Source organism: Polypterus senegalus, chromosome 15 (genome assembly GCF_016835505.1).
Source record: "Polypterus senegalus isolate Bchr_013 chromosome 15, ASM1683550v1, whole genome shotgun sequence".
Classification (NCBI taxonomy): domain Eukaryota; kingdom Metazoa; phylum Chordata; class Cladistia; order Polypteriformes; family Polypteridae; genus Polypterus; species Polypterus senegalus.
The window spans coordinates 77,812,788-77,829,745 of NC_053168.1; the positions used below are offsets into that span (position 1 = coordinate 77,812,788).

Below are 16,958 nucleotides of genomic sequence, written 5' to 3' on the forward strand. Positions count from 1 at the left end.
GGATTAAATATTAATTTACGCATGTTTTCCAAGCCCACTTTGCCCAAGGGAGATCCTAGAGAGTCAGTTCCTCTCCTGGTGTCACTGGGCACAAGAAGGGTGAGATGATATTCCACAGAGTCCACAGCACCTTATACTGTATCTATCTTTACACTTTCATCTCACTAAGCTCCATAATTTTAGAAATGTAGATTACCTGAAGTAAGCTATTTGGGACAGAAAGAATAAGCAATGTCAGCACAGACAGTGATCAGGATTTGAGCTCAAGTAAATGAGAATGAGACTTTCTCATGCAAAATACATTTTATGTAATGGTTTATCATTTTTGCACTGTAAAAGAGTTTTAGCTTAAATTTTAACATTTTGTGTGGAATTTTAATTAAATAATTTAAATATAAGCCAGTTGCTGACTTTCCTAACGCCAGCATCTAGGCCTGTGTTTGCACCATGAGAGGTTTTAACTCACAAGAAAATAGCAAGGCCATCAATATATTTCTGTGTTATGTAGGAGGCATTTTGCTTTGTAAATAAAGATCACATTACTAATCATCTTACCTATTACAGGGTCTTCCTGGAAGCCGTGGTGCCACTGGAGCAGCTGGAGCAAGAGGACCCTCTGGTGATGCAGGGCGTCCTGGTGAGGCTGGTCTTCCTGGTGCACGTGTAAGTAGCCGAACTTTCTTCCAGCTGGATTCTCATACTTAGTGAAAGGACTTCTGTAAATGATTTGCTGCAGTTTAAATAATTCTGCTAATTAGTCAGGAGAAATGTATGCATATCGTTAGAAGAATAAGTAGGGATGACAGGATCAGCAACAAATCAGTGAAGAAATAATGTCACCTTGACAAAATGAAGGAGAAGTAGCAATTTCTATGGTTTGTTTGATGCGTTTGTTTCAGTCATGACACACTACAAGACATATTCATACAGAACTATCCAGTATATAATGTGAAAGACTGAACTCGTTTATTTACAGTATGCTTTATTACATCTTTATCAGTCATTTATTGTTTTAATAAAATTAACCATATATCAATATCTATTTAAGGTAGAACCTTTATCTTTTCATATATTTCATCATGCATGCAGGCCTCAATGTGCAACTATGCCGCTCTTCAAAGCACAGTAGTTTAAAGAAGTTTGTGTGTAAGAATAAACTCTAAATTTAATTTGCTTATTATTTAAAGGGTCTTCCTGGTAGCTCTGGCAACTCTGGACCACAAGGAAAAGAAGGACCTGCTGTAAGTTGAATTTCAACTGCTAAGCATAAGGGGCAATTCCTAATGAAAATCACTTATATATCATTTTACTTTGGATATTGAACTGTTCCTTAACTATTTGACTTTCTTCTCAGGGTCCCGCTGGTCAAGATGGTCGCACTGGTGCCCCTGGCCCAGCTGGACCAAGAGGTCAGCCTGGCAACATAGGATTCCCTGGCCCTAAAGGACCTGCTGTAAGTTATGAAAATATATATTTTTTCTTATTATTATATAGAATGCAAGTAAATAGACTACAACATATAAAATGCAGCTTTTTAACTTTAAATAGTCTATAGTAGATAAAGATAATATTATCACAGCAAAAGAACTTCACTTTAAAATTAAGTGACTATAAATGAAAAGAATAGCAAACAATATTGAAAATAAATTCTGTATTTATATACAGAAGATACGTGTGTCACCAAGTAATAAGTTATTCACTAATCTGTATAGCACTGTAATGGTCACTGTGACATTAACCTTTAATGAGAATAATTATAAAAATGATAATAATAATAATAACAGTAATAATTAATTACATTTCTGTGGCACTCAAAGTGCTTTACATAGAGAGAAAACACTTCAACCGCCATCCGTGTAGTACCCACATGGATGATCTGACAGCTGGCATTATTGCTCCTGTACCACACATTAGCTATTAGGTGCTGAAGGATTGATAGAAAGATAGTTCACCGATTACAGACAGGGGATGATTAGGGGGCCAGATTGACAAGGCCATGGTGGGCAGTTTAGCTAGGATATTGGGATAAATCCTACTCTTTTCACAAAATGTCCAGGGATCTCTAATAACCACAGAGAGTCCACGGTGAACCTCAGTTTTACTTATTATTCGAGGGACTACACCATTTTTACAGCACAGTATCCCCATCAATGAACTGGGGTATTGGGATCCACACACAGACCACAGGGTAAGCACCGCCTGATGGCCTCACTAACACTTCTTCTAGTAGCAAACCAAGCTCTTCATTGATGGTCTTCCATCCAAGTTCTGGCGAGGCTCAGACGTGCTTAGCTTCAGGTGGATGACCTGTTCTAAAGTATAGGAGGCTTAGCTGCTGACAAATAAGGCAAGTAGAAAGCAAGTAGCTCGACACTGTCATGTATCAAATGATGGATCAGATGTACATACTATAATGAAGTTAATAAGGTATTGTCAAAGGAAAGTAAAGTAAAGGATTAGGCAAAAGAAAAAGGAAGAGTCTCAAGGGATGCCATTTTCTGAATGCAACAGAGAGATATTTGACTTTTTCATCAGTCCATCTTGGGATCCCAAATCAATTGGCATGGGGAAATAAAGGGCCAGAGCCAGTCTCGATCTGAATGGGACAACAGTCCAATGAAGGGCACAGTCACTCAAAAACCAACACTCATTCTTACAGAATATGCCCAGAGTTGGTTATTAACCTAATATGCACATGCTTAGAAGTGAAAGGAAACCAGAGTTCCCAGAAAGAATCCATGTTGACACTGAGAGAATGTTCCGAGTGCACGCAGACAGTGACCAATCAGGGACTCCAACTCAGAGTGTGACACCTGTGCGGGAGAAGCACCACCAAGCTGAGGTGCTCTTTTAAGCCTCTATAATGAAAATGAATCTGAATCTCTTTAAGAGTTAAGGAGGTCACCATCAACTACTCTGTCAGCTAAACTTTTATATACATTTTAAATCATTTGAACATATTGCAAAAGTGCTCTTCAAAGTCAGTGTATGAAATATTTTCTTTTTTATAGGGAGAGCCTGGTAAACCTGGTGAGAGAGGTGCAACTGGTCCTGCTGGCGCAAGGGTGAGAATCAAATCTTTTGTCTTTCTATTTTCCGTGAAACAAAACAATTCTTGTAAATCATTCAATATAAAAAATCTGCATGATGCCTAACACACTTGAAAGGCCTAGTGCTGAGGCTGAAGGTCAGGCACTAACCATGCACTAACTAGAAAAGTTTAAACTAATCTGCCAATTGAGTTTTTGAAAGCTTGACTCATACATTTGCCTTTGAAACATGCTATTCACTTCTTAAATTGAACTTGAGTTCTGAAATTACCTTGATTTCTTAATAAACCCTTTTTCTTTTTATTTACTGACAGGGAGCTCCCGGACCCGATGGAAATAATGGTGCACAAGGACCTCCTGGCCCTACTGTAAGTGCAAAAGCTAAGAAACACCACTCACCTTAGTATTACTGCTGTTTGCTGATCAAAAATCCTTACTAGGCATTAGATACACTAAAATTATTGGCGAATCAATGTGTAAATCCATAGTTTGTTACTCTGAATGCTGTGTCACTGCTTTTGCAGGGTAGCTGATAAAACTGCCAGTCAGATGCAGGGATGCAAGCCCTGTATACATAAGAATTCTCTATAATAAAACAGTATAATAACTGTAAACTATACTCATTCTAATTGTAGGTTTAAACTGTGATAAAAATCTCAGAAATCTACATTGCATATTTTGAGTGGTGGTAATAGTTAACTTTTATGAAATGCTGGCTTGGATCATTTTTTCATATTTTCTTGGTGTCTTTTTCTTTAGGGCAACAGTGGTGAACGAGGAGAACAAGGAGCAGCTGGAGCTCCCGGGTTCCAGGTACATATTTTTTTTAAATACGTGTTTCATGTAGCCAGAACATATGATCTTTAGAAACAAATTAAGTTCAAGGTCATCTATAAATGAAGACATTTGTATACCAGAATCGAATTTTTGAATCTGCATACACATGCAGAACAATCGTTACACCTAAAAAGCATTGCTAACTCAGCATTCATATGATTTCAATTGCACAGACTCTTCAGTAAAACCTAAAGAATTTATTCAATTTTATTTCCAATCGTTTCCACTTTCTTTTATGGGTGCTGACATATTCAGCAGCACAGTTGTGCCAGAGAAGAAGGCAACATGCAGTAAAAGTATCTGACCTTAAAACAAACAAAGTAAAGTACAAAAAAGGGTTACTGGCTCTTGACTACAAGTTTGGTTTTATCCCTGTAATGTGGTGAATCTTTAAGGTATTTAATTCCGATCTGAACTTCAAATTTGTCCATAATGAAATCTAAAACATATATTTAGTGTTTCAACTCAGCCAATGATTTTGATGGCTGTACTTTGTCCTTAATGATAGACTTTTTGAAATCTCTACCACTCAATTTGTTCCAAAGGGAAGTCCATTCATCCCATTGAACATGTTAAAAGAGTGTTGGGCTAATGGAATCTTTCCACCTCAACTGGATAATAATTTAATTTTGTGTATCCTGAGAGAGGGTTCATTCAGCAAAGTACTGTTCAAAGCTTGCAAAATCCATTGCAAAGATGTGACTTTAAATGTTGCATTAAGGGATATTTTTTAATATTTGTTGTTTGTGATTTTGTAGGGTCTTCCTGGTCCTGCTGGTCCCCCTGGTGAGGCTGGTAAAGTTGGTGACAGGGTGAGTAATCTCAGTTTTATGTGGGGTGTTCAGGAACCACACAACATTTGCTATTGTAACCCGGGAAAAATTATTTTTAGGATCAGTACACTGTTACTATTAGCATGATGTATATCAGACAGTATTTAACATGCCTACAGTAGTTCCAGTAAGATGGCTGCCATTACAAACAGAGCTTCACGTCAGCACTACAATACTCATATTATAGATGTATGCTGCTAAAACAGAAATGTAGGCAAGTTACATGACATGCTAATGTAATACACTCTAGGTGATATCTGGTGATGAACAAGTAGTCTGCTGCATGTAAGACAGCATTTAGAGAGTAGGCTAATGTTCTGCCATTATGGATAATTCAAGGCCTGGCTATACTGGCTGGGATAACACAAAAAATTACAAACATAAAATTACTCTTGTCTGCATGAACGTGTTACAGATGTAATTATCTGTAGCCTACTTCTTATAACAAAGAGCAAACCTATTGCTTCCTTTCCAACTTCCTCACTTACTGATTGCATAGCAGAAAACAAATCCTGGTTTTCTTTAAACTTTCTTAAATTAAATAGTGACAAAACTGAGGTTCTCCTCATTGGTACAAAATCAACAGTATCCAAAACTGATCATTTTTCATTTGTTATTGATAATTCCTCCGTCTCCCCTCCCCACAGGTTAAGGGTCTGGGTTTCATCCTTGACAGTACTTTATCCTTTCAGTCCTATATCAATAACATCTCCCGGTCTGTATATTTCCACCCGCGTAACATTAATCGTATTCTCCCCTCCCTCACTCCCCACACCACTGCTATTCTTGTTCATAGCCCAGTCACTTCTCATCTGGATTATTGCAATTCCCTTTTCTTTGGTCTTTGTTGCAAATCTCTTTATAAGCTTCAACTGGTCCAGAATCCAGCTGCCCACATCATTACTAGAACCCCCTCTATTCACCATATCACTCCCATCTTGCAGCAGCTTCTTTGGCTTCCAGTTCAGTTCCGAATTCAATTCAAAATTCTCCTAGTAACTTTTAAGGCTATCCACAGCCTTGCCCCTCCATATCTGTCTGACCTCCTCCATGTTGCCATTCCTTCCAGCACCCTCAAATCCTCTTCCTCCATCCACTTGACTGTCCCCTTTGTCCGTCTCACCACTATGGCGAGCGAGCATTCAGTTACTCTGCTCCCCAGTTTTGGAACTCACTACCACCTGAGCTTAGAAATATTGAATCATTTTCACTTTTCAAATCTAAACTTAAAACTCATTTGTTTAAGACTGCTTTTTCTCTTGATTACAATTGCTCTGTCTGATTTTAAATTTTGTATTTTAGTTTTGTTAATAATGTGCGTTTCATCTATTGTTCGGTGTCCTTGAGTGTTTAGAAAGGTGCCTACAAATAAATAAAATGTATTATTGTTATTATTATTATTATAAAAATATGATACTCAAAATCTTCATCATTATATTTAATGCACAACAAAAGCAAGTAACAGTTACTTTTGTCAAAAACACTTAATATTAAATTAACTGAATGCTCCATTACTGTTGAGATCAACCTCGCCTTAGGGTCCCTTTAACATTGTGTGTTATCAGAAGAAGTAATGATATAATCAAGTAATTTCAATCAGAAATGTACAACTGTGTCTTCAGACCATGCAAAGTAAATATACCTAAAATTATTACCTTGGATATTAGGTGCATTTTAACATCAGTCAAACTTATTAAAAAATAAATGTAATAATGTGCTTACTTCAGACGGAACTCTACGTCTTCCAGAATATAATTGAACAACAAGCAATGTAATCTGGAAAAAAATTTGGGGCGCTCATAAGGAGTGTAATGATTTACCTCATAAAGTAGAAGCACATAATAAACAATGTGTGCTTCAATTTAAATGTTTAAAATAGAGGCCCATAGAGGTTTAGATCTCTAGTAAAGGATCAAAACTCAAAAACAGCGTCATATTCATAATCAATAGTCTTGAAATAGTGTAAAACCATATCCCACGTGCCTGTGTTTGAAATCTCTTATTTTTAACCTTCCTGGAGTGGCTTTTAGACCACTGTAAAGAACCAAAAATCAAAAATATAATCAGTAACTCGAAAATAGCATAAAACAATACTCCATATGCCTATATTACCGATTCCCATTTTTTTGAAGTTTTGTTTAAAGAAGTAACTTTGATCCCTCCTGTCACTTGAGAGGGTGAACCCCTAGTGTCAGTTGTTGGGGCATAAGCAACTTCAAGTCTTTCTGATCATTTTTGCTGAAGGCACCAATTGGTTTACTCTAGTTATTAGTACAGATGTCCTAAGAATGAGGGTTATTCAGGTCTAGAGGGCCAAAAATTGTGGGAAACCCCCAAAATTCAATGCCTTGCTTAACTAGACATCAAAAAAGTCAGCACAGACAGCACAGCGTCAAGAGGTGTCAGCCAACAAAACCTGAAGTGATTTCAAATAGTTCTTAAGTAATTCTTATGACCACAATAAATAAACTGTATATCCATAGGCCACGGTATTGTATTTTACTATCTAATCCTCAATTACATATCAATTATATGTAGAAGAACTTTTGGGTGATACCCAGTTCATGGTTCATAAGAATAAATTGACACTTCCATTGTTTAAATAGTTCATGATGTCTGAGGGACTCATTGGAAAGTGATGTATATGCTCCACGTTTCAAACAAGCAGACCATGGCAAGGCAACAATATGTTAGTTGGCCCTGCATTTAGGAATAAATTATTTGTGATTAGAAGTGATTATTTTATTATCAATACAATTGGTGATGACTATTGACATTATACAGTGTCTGAATGTAGGTTGACTATTTGAGGAATGGCAGCAAAATTACGTCTTTGCCTTTTAAAAATAACTGCTGTTAGCAAACCCACGGTTAACTGGAGCCTAAGTTTTCTCCCCCTTTATTGTAATGTTACAACAGGTTAAAGAGCAGGGTTTCCTTCCTTATTCTACTACAAGCCTTTGTAGTATATTCTAGGCTCCCACCTTCCTCTGGGAAGAACGTCACAGTAGTCTGTGTGCTAAATGCACCCTTTTTTCACATTATGATTCAAAAATGCCCACAGATTCATTTTCTAGTTTCCTTCGCTCAATACCACAAACAATGAGTTTATTTAATTTGGCACTAAATGGCAAACATTAAAGCTTGAATAATCTGTCTGGTTTCTCTTCTCCATAAAGTTTCTAGAGCAACCATAACATTGCAACTTGACACCACAATACACTAATTTACTCTTCTTGTCTCTTTACGCAGGGTATTCCTGGTGAGCCTGGTATATCTGGTCCTGCTGGTGCAAGGGTAAGTCATTGTTTACTATTAATATTGTAGTATTATTTCTTGCCTTCTGTAACTCTCAAGTCCCAACATTTATTCATTGTAATTCATGCCCAAATGTGGTATAATAACAGATGTCATTTTCATATATATTTAATAGTCACTTAGTGTTGTATAAACCTTTATAGTGTATCAATGTGCACCCTAAAATAAAATATCAGATCTATAGTGTTTTTATATTTTACAAAATAGCAAGCCCTCCTTGTGTATCTCTTTGAAATTTACAAAATCAATTCATATAGGCTTACAACTTAGAAGCAACAACAACAACAACATTTATTTTCAGTATATAGCACATTTGCATACAAATACAAGTACCCATGACAACTATGGTATCCTCAGATATTTACAAAATATTTTTCCCATCATCACATGCACTTAACTGATATACTTAAATTTTAGGCCAATGCTGAAAGTCTGCATTGGTAATTAAAGCAGTAGTTAAGTGCTAAATAATCACTATTGACAGGAGTTTGTTTTTGACCTATAAAGAAAATGTACAATGTACTGTGTATACATACTGTATAACAATAGTATTTTACAAGAAAATCTTGTAAAATTTGAACATGTACTGTAGCAGCAGTATCTGAGAGGCAAGTCTTGTAAAGTGTGATGATGGTACTGTCCCCAACAATAAAAACAATCCCAGCCACCAGACCACCACAACTATAGAAAATATGATTTGCTTCATCTAGGTTGTTCTCTTGTGTATACGATCTGAGGTGAGGCAGTGGACATCAGGAATGGGATTCAATCCCAGTTAGGTTGTAATTTGCAGAAGATGTTAATGGCAAACCCAGTCTTTTTTTATAATGGTGTCATAAGTACTCTTTGTCAAGAGTCAGTGTTAGATATGCAAGCCTGTCCCACTGAACCAATGGCAACACAGCTCATTGTTGCTTACAGTGCTACATCCAAGCTGCATAAGGTGTTTAGGTCAGGTGGTTAGGTGATATGCATTTGCTTCTTGATGAACACAAGGTCCAGGGTACAGGTCCAGTTATGGGATGAAACAGAGCAGATAGCAAAAGGAGGCTCAATCTCAATTATATGTTTGAAGAATGATATTGACCCTATACTTCTTTTTTTTGTCGTAGGGTGAACGTGGCAATCCAGGTCCTGCTGGTTCTCAAGGTCCTCAAGGCGCTATTGGTGCTCGTGGTGCTTCTGGTGCTCCTGGCCCTGATGGCAACAAAGTAAATAAAATATTACTTGGAAGTGATTTGTTGTGTACATACTGTAATCGACATTTCTAGTATTTATATATGTCTTCTTTTTCAACATTATTTTGTAATGGATGGGATTACAGTTTTGTCTTAATTATTCAACTCACAAATTCCTCATTTCCATATTGATTGGAATTTTGTTATTGATGTATAGCCAGTTTAGATTGCATAACTAAGCAGTTTCTTTTTGCAGTCCTTTATACAATACCCACTTGGAAGTAGAGTTTTGAGTTTTATATTAATTTTTACTATTTTCAAAGTCATTATGTTTTCATCAATGAAACACATGCTTAATGAAATACTTAACATCTTACCCTCCAAGTAATTTTTCATATTAACTCAAATTATATATAACTAATTATTTAACTGTGATTCAAAATGGATTTGTTATGGGTAGTGTAGGCCATAGTTATATGAACAGTGTTGACCGAATTTGGCAGTCTCCTAAATATCCTAATATTTTAATGTTTGTGATCTAATAGTCATTACAGAATTACCACACCACCGAATCATCTTGTTTACAGCAGTACTGAACTTTACGGTGCATAAAACAAGTCTGTAAACAAGGACTGCATCTCTTTTTGAGATCAATGAAAGTAAGCTGATATATGCCATGTTGTGTTATTTCACTCAACATTTCATTTGCAAAAGGAGAATGTTCTGATTATTGCATTATATACAGATTTGACTCCATGCAGTACAGTAAAATAGAATATGCATTATTATAATGTAGCTCTTTTCGGAGAATGAGTTTCAGTCCTGTTCTAAGGCTCAAAATATTGTGTTCCCACAAATGTTATAGTCATCACTATATACTCTAACACAAGGAAGTCATTTTTAAATAATAATTAAAAAAAAAAACAAAATTGGGCAATACAACTATTCACACTAGAGCCTACACGATTTAGTAGAAGTGTATCTTTAACTTGTCCAGATCAATGTTACCCCAGTGCCTAATACACTTTTCATTCTTCAGAAAAAAAGGCAGCCATCTTTGGCACTCATTTAATCTTTAACAACTTATATAAAATTTAACTTCTGGTATATATTTAATAAAAAAAACTGTAAACATTAGGACTCACTAACTTGTACAACTCCCATACTTTAAAGTTCATGCACAACTTTTTATACGTTTTATCCATTAGTTTACAACTTTTGTCTTGGTTTAAGTTCACTGTTTAGCATTCATCCTGGCCTTCACTGACATTTCACTCTTTTTGAGGACATATTGGACTTCACTGCCTAGTATGTATTTCATCTTTTAGAGTATCCTTTAGTGCTGGTCTTTACCAACAGATGTACATTTTTCCTTTTAGACTGAGTGTCTTTCTTTGCTGATTAGTATACATTTCATCCTTCTACATACATGTAGGTCTTTAATGTCTGCTCTTTATTTTATTCTTTATTACTTGTTGACCTTCTTTTATAGTCACTGTTTGCGTTCCCTGACCTCTGCCCACTTTACCCTTTAGTGTTCCTGTTAGCCTTCACTACCCTGGTATACATTTTGTTATTAAAGTAATGGGTGGACTTCCATATCAGCTGCATGTCACCCTTTAGACTATTCGTATGTCACTGTCTAGCCTGCATTTCACTCATCAGAGTGTATGTTGGACATCACTTTGTGGTACATATTTCATTCTTTCTGTGTATATTGATCTGCATTTCTCAAAACAAATGTTATTTTTCATGTCTTTGATACTTTTGATTCTTCATTTGGCAACGCTTTCATTTGGGTACTGCAAAAATGCCTTTATTACTCATTTACTCTTATGTAACAAGGCTTCGTTTGGTCTTCATGACACTTATAAAACATCAGTAGATAAGTTTTTCGTCACTGCGTAGTGTGGCATATTAAGATCCTTTGATATACTGGTAAAATTTTTGTTAATATGAAGGATTCACAGGTCTTATATTGAAGTGTGCCATATCAAGAGAAATACGTCTCATTTACACCATCTTGGACCATTCCCAAGTTAAATAAGTTTAGGAGGTTGGATTGCATAGACAAATAACCGCTTTACTGATGTTTTGCAAGTGTTACTAACACCAGAAGAAACCTCTGTTAACATCTTCTTACATAAGAGCAAATAGGTAATCGATGCATTTTTGCACTACCTAAACTCAAGTGTTACCCTTCATTTCCTAAGGGACATTTTGTCTTTTACTGACTTGTACTTTTTTGAGAGACATTTCACCCTTTTCTGGTGTTTTGTTTGCCCTTTTCAGCCTTAACTGCCTTGTACACATTTAAATATTCAGTTCTCCTTAGCTAAGTTTTAATCAGCAAGTAAATGGACCCACACAATATTTTTTTTATTAATCTTACAGTACTCTTAATAGTAACCTTATAGTACCTAAACTATACCTTGATCGCAATGTCCTCTTAACTGCATCTCCTTCAAACAAATATAGTGAATTCCTTCTGTATATGTTTATCTTTCCTCAACTTAGAAACCAATTATAGCAAGAGCACCTGCAGAAGATTGCTGTAACTCTGAATTATATTGACAGATGGATTAAAAAACTGAAAAAACATTATGCCAAAAAAGAAAGGGATAAGTTACAAGAGAATCATAATGTATCGAACAAATATATCAAAGAACCTATCTAGTACCTTAAGTATTTCTGGCCTCTGTTCCACTCCTATATTTTCCCCAACTCATCTTGATTCCAGAGTTAAAAGACTCTTCCAGGAGATGGCTTATCTGACCTGAGGTGTATTTTTGGATTTACATCTTGGTCAAGGGTTGCCTTACAAATTTCAGGTATTCCCTGATACCCAGAAACCCCAGAACACAGTTAATGTGACTGGTATCAACACTATGTTCTTTTGCTGTTTGCCCTTGTTCACAAGTGGCACCAAGCGTTCCTGCAGATTTTCATTTGCTTCCTCCAACTCGGTCATGACAGCTCTTTCACTTGAATGCCCTGTGAGAATTCTCTTTCTGATCAGACTTTTCAACTGCAGGGTTTACTTTTCTCTGGCACAATCTGTTTCCCCTCACTCTCTTACAGAGTTCTTTTCCAGCTGCCAGTGTGGTCTTGTTTCTCATCATATGGCACCTGGTTGGCCCTTTCCCTGTCTGTTGCCAATCTAGTGCCAGCTCTACCAGCTGGGCAATGCCGTGCAGTGTAAACAAACATCCAATTTGTTTTGCTAATAATACCCTAACATATTTAACAAGGAAACCATTAGGGAAAAAACTGCTTTATTTTAAATAATTATTTATTGTTGTGTTATTTATTGTGATTTTTTTATCCCTAGGGTGAACCCGGTATTGGTGGTCCTGCTGGTCCTGCTGGTCCCCAAGGTCCTTCTGGTATGCCAGGTGAGCGTGGTGGTGCTGGCACTCCTGGACCTAAAGGTGAAAAGGTATGCTAATAATGAGAACACATTTGATCAGTTTAGTGTTATTGAATAATTGATTAGGTGTGCTTCTTATTTCTGCTTAATGTGGCACTAAATATTATATGCTGTATATGCTTTCTCTTCTTTGCAGTTGTTTTGAGGAGTTATTACAAAATAGTTCTGTTTATGAGCCTGATGTTTAATCTCTTTTCATTTGAATTTGTTTTGTTTGAACTTTCTAGAGTTATTTAATGTTTTAGCTGTAAACCTCTGTCTAGCAAGCCAATGATCTATCCATTATTTTAAAAAAGAATATATCATTAAAAAAGCCGGTCCGTGTTTTATTTCAATTAAACTTTAAGTCATACAGAATATTATATATACTGTTTTTCATACTTAGTGCTATCATAAAGCATTTTTTAAAATTTTAGGATTTTAATAAGAAGTATAGTGCATATGTTTTATTAAATGTAGAAAGACGTGCCACCATTGTTAAGCACTTTATCTAAATCTTGTCTTTTATTATTTTCTTTTAACAAAACTAGGGAGAAACTGGCCCAAGAGGCCCCGATGGTAACCAAGGAAGAGATGGCCCACGTGTAAGTGTGAATTTGTTTGTATCCCCTTCTGTCCCATAGGACAAAGTACAATAGTTTAGGCCTTCTAGGAACAAATCCCAAATTTTTAATTTTGTACAGAGATGGAAGAAAACAAACTAAAAAAATTATGAAAATACATTCATGAATCCTTTTAATGCAGTTTTTTACCCTAGTCCATGTCACAGGCCAAATTAGTTCATTCTGGTGGCAGTCATACTGTATAAGGAGAGACTCCATAAAGCTTAATGACCTCTCTTTTATTTCTGTAGGGAGCTCCTGGAGCCAGTGGTCCACCTGGACCAGCTGGTGCTAATGGTGACAAGGTAAGATTGCTTTATATTTTTCATATATCTTCCATACATATTAAAATGTAGGAACATATAAAAAAGAAAACAACTAACAAGCTCACTAGGCCTTTGTTCATATTATAATTGCACAGTTAATTTTCTTACCTGGAGGGTGGCTAATGTGTCTATATCTGCAAGAGATGAGTGACTGCACAACATTTAGCCATCTGCTTAGATTGTATCACATTATAGAGGTTGTCCTCAAAAAGTCTTCATAAATAGAATGGCCACATCTAGCATCCCATTTTTACTTCAGTAGAACAGATGTAATTCTTGAGGACAAAAGAAATAAATGTAACTTACACAAATATATCCTCTTCATATGATGACTCAGTGGGATGGTGATAAATTGGGTAAGCCTCATCATGCAATATCATCGTATCACCCTGCAGGAGGTGCCTCTTGGTGGCTGTCATGAATTAATACCATTAAAGCATTCTAGCATCAAATGTGTTAAATTATATGCATCTGCCCATTAACTGAACATGTTTAATCTACTTTTGAGGCCTGTTCTGTGAGCTCTGAGAACAAGGCAGGGTAGAGGTATACATGTAACATCTAGATAATATATGGCCCTTAGGAAGATGAGTCTGAAGTTGTAATACACAGCAAGATCTACTGATAAATATGCATACTTTTAATTTAAATCATGGTACTCAAAATGGCAAGTGATGCTAAAGATGAGCGGAGATCATTTCAGAAGACATTTACTAGGAATCCAACTATAAGAATATTATAGAAGATTAAATTGGCTTTTGGAAATGTACTAAATGGTTAGTCAGGATTAGCAGTTCTGATCCAGGAAAATGAAGTTCTAAGCAAAGATGACTAGGTGTAACAAAGATTTATTGAAATATTAATGTATTTTTTTTTCTAAAACATTCAGGGTGAATCTGGTTCCAGTGGTCCTGCTGGCCCTGCTGGACCCCGTGGTCCTTCTGTAAGTATTGAATCATTGACAACATTTTATACTGTATGAAAAGATGCACATTTCTCTACATAAAATAGTGCTTACTTATAATAATACCTTTGTAATATTCATCTAATTTTTGTTATCAATGACAAAATGATTGCAATCAGTTCTTACCATTCACAACAATGGGCCAATTGGTACCTTTTGACCCAATTTAAAGGTTGTAGGGATTCATTATCAGCAGATGGATTAAGTAAACAATTGCAGACGTATTCAAAACAGTACTGTATTAGATAATAATTGATCTTGGCGTTCTATAAACCTTATAAATGTACAGGCTAACCTTAATCTAGCCGTAACCTTTGCCAATTTTAAAAATGTCATCATTAAATATACCTTTATAGTAAAGAAAGTCTTACTATTTAGAATATACTCCTGGGGAGATGTACAAATATGAATTATATTGCTTTGATTTTTTTTTAAATGTTTCCCTAGTTACATTCCTATCTTTCTTACAAAGAGCACTTCAGCATGTACAGTATCCATTGCAGAAGTCTCAAAGTGTTTTGATTTTAATGTGCAAGAGCATTGCTGTTATCAGTTACTTGGTCACTGATTATGAAATGGCTAAGCCTTTCAGTGGCTTATATATAAATTAATGTGAATGAACATCGATAGTTTTTGTTAAATGTAGTAATGTCAATGGGCATCTCTTCAAGAATCCATGTTTGCAAGAGAGTGCACATTTACTAAAGTAGCCTCTGATAAGATAGTTTTATAGTTTTTCTATTTATGGATTGATTATGACTGCTGTCTTGAAAAATGCACAAAGCTGGTGTTTGATTTCTCTATAGAGTAGATCATAGCAAGGAAACAACACTATGATATGGATTATATTTTATCTTTTTCAGAATATTTTAATTTATTTATGACAATTCTTACTTTTCATCTGAAAAGAATAAATCACAAACCTCTATTTCTTTTCCATAGGGGGAACGTGGTGAATCTGGCCCAGTTGGTCCTCCTGGATTTGCTGGTCCTCCTGTACGTATCACTACCAAGGATAATATTTCAGCCTTATCATTTTTCATTGATTAAGGGTTATTTTTTACTAAACTGCATTTATATTTTAGGGTGCTGATGGACAAGCTGGCGCTAGAGGCGATAGAGGCCCTACTGGACCTAAAGGAGAGGCTGGTGCTCAGGGTTCTGCTGGTCCTGTTGGTGCTCCCGGACCTGCTGTAAGTTTAACTCACAAGCTTGTAACAAACAATTTACTTTTCTTTTTCTTAGAAAACATTGACACTGTTCAGAAATAACAAAACATGTACACACAATTTAAGACAAGCATCTAAATATGACTGTGTGGCAAAGGTCCTTATCCTCATGTTATAATGGTGTAAGTCAATATAGCAATTCTTTGAAGTCCAGTTTGAATTTTTATTTACTGAAGAACATTGCAATTTAGTTATTTGAATACCTGGTAAATTCAATCAAGTCGTAAACGTAATCTTTTGATGGCGGGTCTCCATCTTCCCCATTAACATATTCAATTTACTGGCCAGTGGAGAAAACACAAGTTTGGCATCCAATCTTCCAACTGTAATTCATAACAGAAACAGAATATTGTGCACAGATTTGAAAGGTATGGTGTAGTCCATTTTTCATTTATCTTTTTACTCCACCTCCAACACTGGGGCTACAGAAGTAGGTTACCAGATGGTGTTGGAAAGTGCACATTTAGACAAACTTTAACAAACGTAAAGCTGTGATTTCCAAACTTTCTTCCTGTCACAGTACTTATAAATATATAGAGCACATATATACGCATGTACCCACTCATAATGGTACAAGGGAGCGGTTACATGTTTCATGGTAATTAGCACATACAAGTAAGAATTTCACAGCACTCCCTACACACAGTAATAATGACCCTGTAAACCTATATATACCTTTAATATACAGTATGTGTTTAATTTTGAAGATCAAAATTTACTGAAGCAATTTCAAAATCAATTGAATTCTAGCATGTTACATTGCTAATAGCTGTGCGATGCTTCAGGCAGATTAACGGATTCGTTTTTGAGTTCTCACATCCACAGGCTCACACACGCACACAGTACTAGTCAAATGCTTGTACACACCCAGAAATGTTCATATTTTTGATAGATATGATACCATTAAATGCATTTTAAAATACAGCCAAGACATTACTAATATTGAAAATTTCTTGAAATTACTGATCTTTAATTAATTCTTTTCATATGACTCTAAGGCCTCATTTTCAGAAGCCATTCTTTCAGTTTGCTAATAGTCAACTCCTTATCAATTCCTTAATTAGTTATTTGAAATGCTAATGGTTATTAGAGAAACCTTTGTAATTTCATTACTCCAGTTAAAATCTGTTCATCTGTTCATTTGGGTTGCAAGGTACTGGCATTGCTAAAGTTCAAATTCAAAAATGGACA

At 35.8% G+C, this 16,958-nt stretch overlaps 1 protein-coding gene across 1 annotated transcript in view; it reads left to right on the forward strand.

The window, feature by feature from the left end:
- col1a2 (collagen, type I, alpha 2) overlaps positions 1–16,958 on the forward strand; it is a 54,630-nt gene that overhangs the window by 23,494 nt on the left and 14,178 nt on the right. Inside the window, exons 22-36 of the mRNA XM_039736961.1 lie at positions 565–663; positions 1,188–1,241; positions 1,355–1,453; positions 3,012–3,065; positions 3,365–3,418; positions 3,810–3,863; positions 4,646–4,699; positions 7,973–8,017; positions 9,151–9,249; positions 12,548–12,655; positions 13,177–13,230; positions 13,500–13,553; positions 14,464–14,517; positions 15,481–15,534; positions 15,624–15,731. Coding sequence (XP_039592895.1) covers positions 565–663; positions 1,188–1,241; positions 1,355–1,453; positions 3,012–3,065; positions 3,365–3,418; positions 3,810–3,863; positions 4,646–4,699; positions 7,973–8,017; positions 9,151–9,249; positions 12,548–12,655; positions 13,177–13,230; positions 13,500–13,553; positions 14,464–14,517; positions 15,481–15,534; positions 15,624–15,731 — 1,044 coding nt within the window. The remainder of the gene's footprint in view (positions 1–564; positions 664–1,187; positions 1,242–1,354; positions 1,454–3,011; positions 3,066–3,364; positions 3,419–3,809; positions 3,864–4,645; positions 4,700–7,972; positions 8,018–9,150; positions 9,250–12,547; positions 12,656–13,176; positions 13,231–13,499; positions 13,554–14,463; positions 14,518–15,480; positions 15,535–15,623; positions 15,732–16,958) is intronic.